General features: G+C 46.0%; 2 protein-coding genes across 5 annotated transcripts in view; both read right to left on the bottom strand.

The window, feature by feature from the left end:
• LOC123956643 (metabotropic glutamate receptor 7-like) overlaps nt 1–8,871 on the bottom strand; it is a 342,022-nt gene extending 333,151 nt beyond the window's left edge. For 3 of the 4 annotated variants that reach the window (XR_006821589.1, XM_046028985.1, XM_046028988.1), the window contains exon 1: nt 8,770–8,871. The gene's annotated coding sequence lies outside the window, so the exon portion shown is untranslated. The remainder of the gene's footprint in view (nt 1–8,769) is intronic. The other variant, XM_046028986.1, reaches the window with a different exon arrangement.
• On the bottom strand, nt 4,766–6,798 carry LOC123956654 (metabotropic glutamate receptor 7-like). Its single transcript, XM_046029006.1, has 4 exons — nt 6,518–6,798; nt 6,212–6,375; nt 5,459–6,110; nt 4,766–5,221 (listed from the first exon to the last, which is right to left on the bottom strand). Exons 3-4 carry the CDS (start codon nt 5,969–5,971, stop codon nt 5,057–5,059), a joined length of 678 nt encoding a protein of 225 aa, XP_045884962.1. The 5' UTR covers nt 5,972–6,110; nt 6,212–6,375; nt 6,518–6,798; the 3' UTR covers nt 4,766–5,056.
• Nucleotides 8,872–9,425: the final 554 nt, after the last annotated feature.

The raw sequence follows: 9,425 nt of genomic DNA, 5'->3' as shown, positions 1-9,425 counted from the left end.
GAAACTTGTCTACTGTTTAACTGCAACATCAGAGCGGTGTGACGACGCTCTCAGATTGTTATTATTTATTTCTGCTTCCAGCGTAGCGTTTCAAGTCCCCACACATTCAAGGCACGCTCTGACAGCCACAAATTGATGTCGTACAGTCTGACACAAATTGCCACCAAGATTTTATTAGACCATCTCACACAGTGTGACATGCAATAAACTTTCACCATTGTCTGAGGACGCCTTCAGTGTCTGCTGCACCTGACCTGCATGCTGTGTAGGCCTGAGGGAGGAAACCAGCGACAACTCAACACACCAGCAGGGATTCACCCTGCAGGAACCTTCACCCCCCCGAGACGCAGACTGAACATAAACTGAGCCATAATACCAACCATCAGGTATGTCACGTACAGATTCATTTTAACAGGCTACACTCTGTGCTGCTCAATATTCATGTTGTTATACCCGCCAGTCGGATAGTTCACGCAGTATTATGTAAAGAATATTTGACCCGGGCCTCATATTTAGCACTTTAAACAGTGTAAGCGGCTGGTAGAAAGTGCTTCCACTCCACAGTGACAGGGTGGCTATCCTGCCTGCAGCAGCAGCTACGCCGGCTAACAGGATTTGTTTTGGTTTGAATGGAGAATCTTCTTGTCATGCAGTTTAAATACTCCTTCTTCCAACCCAGGACCCAAAAACTGGACGGCAAGGCTGGTTACATTCCTATCAGTCTCATTTTCTGCAGACGCTACTTCAGGCTAAGCCAAAATAAACCTGTAACTTAAATAATTTCCACCTCAGAGCAGCTCGCAGTGAGTGAACACAACACCGTGACTCATGCAGGTCTGACGTAAAGAAAGAGAGTCTGTAAATAAACATATTGGTTTCTCACCAGAAGTGGGGTCAGATAAAACAAAGAGCTCCTGCAGGAGACACGCACCCATATAATCTGTTAACGAAAAGGACGATGCGTGACTCAGCCGACAGTGTTCAGTCTAAGGTAATATTTATCTTAAGGCTTTCCTGATCGGAGGGGCGAATGAAAATCTGATTTATTGCCACAGACTGACCACTGTAGCAGAAATTTAACGTCTGAGAGAATCTGTTTCATCAGAAGATGAGAGAGACGCGTCAGATCAAAACAGACACAAATCATGAGTACTATTAAAGTCATCTGCCAATTATTTTCTCCATTATTATTTATTTTGTCTGTGAAATGTCAAAAAATGCCAAATAATGCCCATCGCAGTTCCCCAGAGCACAAGGTGACATCTTCAAAATGTCTTGCTTTGTCTGACCAACATTCCCCAAACCCCACAGCAATATAAGATCAAAAAGGAACTGCAAGAAGAAAACGTCCCAACGTGACGCCTTCATGCGTCTTATTTTATCAACGCCCTAAACCAGCATATACACCACAAAGAGAAGCAGCAAATGTTCACATATGAGAAGCTGAAAGCAGAACATTTTATGTTGATTATCAAAATTGTTTTGATTAACTGACTGCTTCTTGTTAACCAATAGTTCATCAGCATAATATATTTCTTTCGCTCTTCAGTCGAGCTCAACACGTGTTGTTGTTTTACTCGCTGATGGTAATTTGCAACAAGCTCAGTAAACTTATCAACTTTTAGTTGACTGTGAAAGAACATGTTGTCTGCAGCGGGGTTTTACTTTGCATCTTTTACTTTCTAATCATGTGACGTGTTTTTTTTGACGAGTTTTTTTTCCTGCAATAAGCACTGGAAGCTCTTTATCAACATTAATATTGTCACATATGGTAGAGTCATAACAGTGTGTGCAGTTAATGGGCTGTAGCCTGCATCCCGCCCATTAACTCCCATTAGCACCATGTAAAAAAGAAAACACATCCAACCGTGATTTATCTGTTGAAAGTGAGCAAACCCACCTCCCCGTCTAATTATCTGGCACATACGGATGGCAAGCAGCAGTCCACCCCCCCCCCCCCCCAAATTAAAAACAACACCACATCTATCTGTAAAAAGGCAGCAGTGACCCAGGCTCGCTAAAAATTATGGCTAATAAAAGGAGGAGTCCAGAATGTGGAGTGAAGGGGGAGGGAGGGGGTTAATGAGCCTGTGTTTTCTCTTTACCTGCAGCAACCTAGGACACGGCCTACTGAAGCACACCTGGAGAGAACGACAAAGACAAGAAAAGCAAGAAAGGGAAAGAAACTGAAAACTAGAAAGAGAGGAACGACAGATAAAGAGGAGGAAAATGAAAGAGAAGGAAAACCAACTTGATGAGCTGAGGTGAGCTGCTGCTAACACCCGATTATATTAACTCCATTAATCTGTTTGTCTTTTAAAATGTCAATGTCTTTAAAAATCGCTTGTTTGGTGACACAAAGAACAGCAGCGCGTCTTCACATCTGAGCTGCTGGAACCAGCCGACGTTTGACGAAGGCCTGAACAGATCCAGGCAGAAAAAGTAAAGCCAGCCTGCTGTTGTTCATGTTGAGGTCCTCGGGTCAGCGTCTGGGAGGTTTGATATGGTGCGACGCAGCTTTATGGAGGAGTTGGACGAATCTCCTGATGGTGTTTACTGTGATCTTTTTGGCTACGTGAACATTTTGATCCTTTCACATCCTGAAACGGGAGGATGGATAAAGAAAGTTCCCATTCATCAGTTTAATTTCTACACTGGTACACCCCATTTAATGCCACCCCACTGCCCTACATACACTGTAAAGGTCTTTTTCTGGCTCTGACCTGACCCATGATCCTTGGGGGGGGGGGGGGGGGGGGGGGGGGGGCAGCTGTCCAGAGAGTGAAGCCTTAATGTGTTTTTGGTGCGACTCCAGTGCCAACTAGGCCATTTAGGAACATCAGGGATGTAATGAAGTGAAAACAGCTGTGGAACAGATGACTTTTCTATCACAGGGGGAAATAATTACCCTCCCATTTCATTCTCTACAGTATCTGACCCACTTACCCCCAGCAGAAACATGTTCTGCATCATACAACATTAAAACAGAAAACATTAGACTGTTTACTGACAGATTTTCTGATGAGCTTCCTGGAAGATTAATTTTACAGCTCACTCCATTCATGCCTTTTATTTAAGTTTAAAATGAGGACAGTCCAGGCAGCCACGCACATCTTCTGAAAATAAACTGCATTTTTTTCCTTTTATTTTCTGGTGACTTCTGGTCACAGTTTTCCCAGATTTTTATTGGCCGCCACAAACAACAAAAAAAGGGCAGCATCTTCATGCTGTGTGAAAGATGTGAGCTAGAAGAAGCGCCTTCAGCTCCCAGTGAGAAACAACCTTTCAAAGTCTGTTATTAAAAACATCCTGAGCTTGGCCACCAGTAACTTCCGGAGCTTCATGGCCATTAAATTCTTTTCAAAATCAGCTTTCATCCGGTGAGCGTTAGCCCGGGCTGAAAGCCAGAGCTTTGAAAAGCTTACAAAAGTTACTAAGCTAAGGCTGAGAAATAAATAAAAACCTGAGGGGAGTCTGGACTTTATTTGGTTGAACACCACAGCTCTGAAGACACGTCCACAGTGAATTACAGCGGCCTGTGTGGCCAATGAAACACATGCAAGACGAGTAATTCCTTTTCAGAGTCTGAAATCAATACAGCATTTTAAAGAATTAAATCAATTCAGACTTTAAGAGCAACTTATTGCCCTTTATGGGTTAAAATAAGTAAGTTACATAAGTCACGTGATGCAAGTCATCTACAAAAACATTAATTTAAACTAACTCTGCTGAGGACGGGCTGGTTTTATTGCCTAGACACAACATCAGGAAGTCATGGAACTGTTTTAACGTCTATACCGGCTCCTGTTAGCCTAGCACTAGCTTTGTGAGGGTGCAGCAGACGTAACACAGGTGTGACCACAACACTGAATTTCTACTACCATAGTATTTTTCACTACTGCTACTCTCAGGTGGCTGTAATCTGCTCTGTGTGTGTGTGTGTGTGTGTGTGTGTGTGTGTGTGTGTGTGTGTGTCTCAGATTTGTCATGTAATTGAATGAAAGCTGTGAAATCGTACCAACCGACAGCGTAACAGAGTGGCAATACATGTTATCCACTAACTCAATAAACCGAATGGGTTTTGTGTTAAATGACTCTTTAAAAGCTGCATTTCATGGTATCGAAGGTCTTTAACATAATAAGAACAGATATTAGGAGCTTCAGAGATAGACTGGATTGTTTGAGGTCTTTTACTGAAATGAAAGCGCCTCTAACTGTGGGACGTATTAGGACTGTGACGGGCCGTGAGGGTTTCAGCAGAACAGAGGAGAAAAGGATGATTTGTTCAGCTCGCAGCAGGAAAACCAGAGGAGCTGTTCTTTCAGCACCACGCCTCCCTCCCTCCCTCTCTCTACGTCATCACTCTGTCTCTCGCCCACTTCACTCAGTGTGCATCTGTCTCTCTCTCCCTCTCTCTCTCTCTCTCACACACACACTCTTGTATCATGCATCTCTTTCTATGCTTACCCTGTCTTCAAATCTAATCTAAACCCAGTTCAGACCCCCCCCCCACACACACACAAAAAACCTTCAGGAAGTGTGGATCAGCTGTGAATTGACTTACTCTAATGTCTTTATTTTCATTTCATGTTGTAAAAAAATCTGGCTGAGATCAACAGACTGACACCTGTCACACACAGCCTTTAAGTTATACACTGCAGTGACGCTGGAACACACCTTTTTAGACACCAAACTGGGGGGGACGACATTCAAATAGAAGGCTGGTTTGAGCTCTAATCAATCAGGAGCCAAACCGGCAACAACACCAGCCTTTTAAAAATCAACCTGTTAATCCTGTTCCAGCAGCATCAACAGGCCACAAACCTCCGACCGAAACACTGCACAGATTCTCACTGACCTCACAGCACTACGGGAACATTTCCCGAGCAGGTCAATCTCACAGCAACAGGAACGTGCAGATATCTGTCAGAGGAAACTCATTCAGAACTGATAATGGTTCCTCTTTCCTCTGTTCAGTATAGGCACGGGTCTCGCAAAGAAAGCAAAGCAAGAAGACCACAGCTCCAACCACTGATGGAGTCCAGGTAGCAGAGAGCTAATGTACTTCTAGTGTGAAACCTGCCACCTCGCCCACTGTGGCTACTTGAGCCGGACCCACAGTCTCACCACACATGACTGTCAGGGTGTTCCAAGCCCACACTGCCTGGCATGCAAAAAGGGGAGGGGACTTTGTTGTGGAGGAATCCCTTGCAGAGTGGATCTGGGAGAGGAAAGAAATATCTGCAAGTAGTGGAGACTGTGAGGGAGGGAAGAGGCCTGCTGCAGCTGAGATGGGGGGGGGGGGGGGGGGGGGGGGGGGGGGGGGGGGGGGGGGGGGGGGGGGGGGGGGGGGGGGGGTTACATAAGAAGCATGTGGCTGACATTAATGATAATGCTGTAAATAAGTCATCAGGGTGCTGTGACTTCCACCCCAGCGAATGAGCGCCGCAGCCCCTACCTGAAAGAGGCGCAGTATGTTGGCCACCATGATGGACACCGAGCTGGCCGACGCTCCTATGACCCCGACAACTTTCTCGGGCTTGACAAACACCGGCGGCTCCCCATTGGTGCACCTCACGTCCGACGTGTCCTTCTGGATGAGCGCTTGGACGAACGTCAGCGACTGCTCCAGCGCGTACGTGTCCCGGGAGCAGGTGTCCAGGATCCGGGCGCCCAGGGTGACGTTGGGCAACAGCTCGTCGTCGCCGTTAATCTGGTCTAGGGCGTACATCATCGCCTCCAGCCGGTGGATGCCGTTTTCCTTTTTGATGTCCCCGCACGGCATCCCCGGGACCCCCCTGGCGTGGACGGGGAAGAGCCCCCCCAGCGTCACGTCGCCTTCCACCCGGATCGAGTGCGGCGCGTAAATCTCTTGGGAGCCGGCCAGGTCCAGGAAAGCTTGAACCATCCACAACACCCGGAATGTAAAACCCGGTTTTATCGGGGGGAGGTTGTTAGAGTGTCTGCCCATGGTGTGATCCGGGTTCCTGCCCACGAAGAGTTAAATCACAGCGGCTCCGCCACAGACTCCGACTGGAAAAATGTAGAAGCACTGCGAGGCGCAAGGCACTTTTTAGGATAGTTTTACGAATCCAACACCCGAGTTCATTCTTGTCCCCGATCCAGAAGAGAAAATCACCCGTTTACTCAAAAATAAAAAGGTTATTAGACTACAGTAATCCCGCAGGTACACACCAACATACAAACCAACCTCAGCGACGGATTCACCACAGCGTTATCCCTCTGAAGTGTGCGCAGAGCTGCTGCCGCTGCACACAGCCGCGGCCGCTTGTTGCTTGAGCACCCATTCAGAGATTTCAGAGGGAAGGAAAGGAAGAAGAAAGAAGAACACCACCGGTCGTTGTTCATGAAGGGCTGCGAGGAAGGAAAAAAGAAGCACTCCGTTAACTCCTGCAGGCTATCCCGGTATTCCGCCTTTGGAGAGGTGAAGAACCCAGCCTACGCTCGGCGCTGATGTCATACTTAAATAAATAAATAATAATAAATGTGGTCACACCTGAGGAGACGCGTCAGGCGGGGTTTAATACTTCCCTCGAGCCTGGAAACAAGGTGTGAGGACGGAGAGGAGAAGGCGTCAAAACGGCACCGCAAGCGCCGGAGAGTGCGCGGAATAACTCTGCTGAGAAGCCGAGCCTTCTGTGGCAGGCTCCTCATGCCTCCCCGGACCGGGTCCACGACCACCTGGAACCACGAGCTGCGCGTGCAAGAGCCAGAAAAGTGCAGGTTCGTGGTGTCCAGTATTTCCTGCGCCGAAACTGTCCGAATCACGAGGACAAGAGCGAGATCTGCTGTCTCCTCACAGAGCACTGCTCCCTCTCTCCCTCTCCACCAACCCTCGCTCCTACACACACGCAGTCACACGCGCACACTCCACCCACGCGCGTTCGTGTAATTATCAGTCTGAGGTTTCCACTGCTGAGACAATATGCGCAGGGACACTGAAAACACATGTGCAAAACTCTGTTTTTTTATTATTATTATTATTATTATTATGAAATGACTGCATTCAGAAGGACAAGATGTGTTGTTTCATGTTTCCATAGATGAACCTGGAGACCCACAGGCCCCCTTTAACAGCTCACAATACAAACACTGTGTAATCAATCAACACCCCATGCCTGCTTACAATCCTGATTTTGAGCTGATGACATGTTTCAAAAGTCTGTGACAGAGAAAGTAATCATAGTTACTGTAAACAGATTTTTGGGAACCTGTAAGATCATGATACTATAATTGATGTTGCTTTTAAAACTGTGCAGTATGTGGTGGTAGGATGTGTGTGACAGTAGAAGTGATATAATAGAAGTTGAACCTGCAGAATTAAGTTTGCTAGTACACACAGTAATTATTTCATTATCATTTGTTGGTTCAGAGCAGATTATTTTGGTTCCTACCTTCATGCTGTGTGAAAGATGTGGGCTAGAAGAGTCGCTTTCAGCTCCCAGTGAGAAACAACCTGTCAAAGTCTGTTATTAAAAACAACCTGAGCTTGGCCGCCAGTAAATTCTGGAGCTTCATGGCCGTTAACCGGTGAGAGTTAGCCCGGCGTGAAGGTGTGTTAAGAGCAGAAAGTGGAAACGTTTTACGATGCATCTTGGTGCTGATTAAAGATTATAAGAAATTGGTGCCACAGACCTGAAGGACAGGAAACGCCAAGGAATCCTCACTTCCTCCAGCAGAGAGTCAGACCTGAGTGATGTCACACTGTGACACACACCTGTCCGTCTGTGGCTGATTGATTTTGTGGTTATTTCATTACACAAACATCAGCGACAAACAAGGAGGAAATAAAGTCAGTGTCAACACAACGCACAGGGACCGAGGCTGCTGATCACAAGACTGACTGATGATTGATTTCACAGCTTTCACAACCTCACACACGTACAATTTCATATGACAAGAAGACAGATGTCGTCAGTAAAGCCAGGCTTGACTGAATGAGAGGGAGGGTGTTTCCTCGAGAGTGTTGGAATGCGGCCCGGTGCGGTGCTCCTTCACATTCTGCTCCTGGAGTTAAAATCCAGTGAAAGTCTGAGAGACTGATCTGAATAATGACTGTGAAAAGAGAGGGGCTCCTCTTTCAGACTGACGTAAAAAGAGCAGCGATGTGAATCAGTTGTCGTCATTAATGTTTGCCATATTTTTCTATAATGTTGCAAAACATTCGGATTTTAATTGATCTGGATTTGTTTTAGGGCTGACGTGTGTGTGCCAGATGACTGCATCTGCTCAGGTTCTTCACTCAGCTTCTTTATTGCCATTCAGCTGCAGGGAAACTGAGATCTGCCATCTGTCTGTCACCGAGGACAAAGCCACTACTTTAATACCCCAAATAGTTTATTACAATTGATTGGTAATATTCCCTGCGGTCAGCACGGGAACTCAACAGTAAACTTTTAGGTGAAGAAGTTAAAGTTCACGGTCCTGCTGTCTTTCTGAAGTTTTAGTCAGTGGATCTATAACTATGACCATGAGGACACCTGAGCCTTGCATCCACACAGCCCCACGCCGGTCAACCCACCAAAATCAGAAAGGCATTTCGTGGATGTTGCTTTTCGCACAGGGGTAATGTCATGTTGACAGAGACCTTCCCCAAACACATTTAGTCTAAAATCTTATTGTATGCTGTAGCTTTCCCTCAATAGATAAACTACACAAAAGAAATATCACAACTACTGCTAGCAGTGTAGCCGGTGATCTGTTGCAGAGCAGGTTCAGTGCAGAGATTTTAATGAGGAAAAAACTTACCAGGAGGTGATTAGGCAGGCAGAGGTCTAAAAGCGTGAACGCAGTCCAGAGTCCGTTCTCCAAAATCTCTAATCCAGAAAACCATGCAAGGGTCCACAGGGAACCCACTCAACGATAGAGGGGAAGAATGAGGACAAGAAGATGAGACACAGGTGAACTGAATCAAACCATCACACAAGGGGGAAGTGAAGCGAACCGAAACGAGATGAGAGTAAAATACCAAAGTAAAACAGGAAACACAGGGAAAAAAACAGAGTGAAATACAGCTAACATAAGAGGAAAAACACAAAATAAAACAGGAAATAATATCACTTCAACCCAAAAAACATGACAGTAAAAGGACGAAACAAAAAGCGGTGGACTATCCCCACATATTGATTATAACTTTGTAAACTTTCCTAAAAGTCATGAAGACATTCAGAGCGTTTAACGTTGTGAGTCAAACCAGCATGCAGCCTACGCGTGCGTAGATAATGTTGCAGAGCAATAACACAGAGTCAAATCTCATGTTTGGTATTACGCAGTGTGATGCAGATGATGTTCTCTGCACATGCAATTATTCTCTGTGCGAGTGAATTCCTCAGCTGGTTTAAGGTTCTGTACACGACATTAATAGAGCAGCAAACAACTATTTTCAGTGCATGTTAGTCCATCGC

The sequence above is a fragment of the Micropterus dolomieu genome, linkage group LG18 (genome assembly GCF_021292245.1).
Source record: "Micropterus dolomieu isolate WLL.071019.BEF.003 ecotype Adirondacks linkage group LG18, ASM2129224v1, whole genome shotgun sequence".
NCBI classification, from domain to species: Eukaryota; Metazoa; Chordata; class Actinopteri; order Centrarchiformes; family Centrarchidae; genus Micropterus; species Micropterus dolomieu.
This window is presented reverse-complemented; position numbering and strand designations above follow the sequence as displayed.

Coding starts and splice junctions, on each gene's coding strand:
- LOC123956654 (XM_046029006.1), bottom strand. CDS start 5,971: ATGGGCAGACACTCTAACAACCTCCCCCCGATAAAACCGGGTTTTACA. Junction 5,222..5,458: donor ACATACTGCGCCTCTTTCAG/GTAGGGGCTGCG, acceptor TTCCTCTCCCAG/ATCCACTCTGCAAGGGATTC.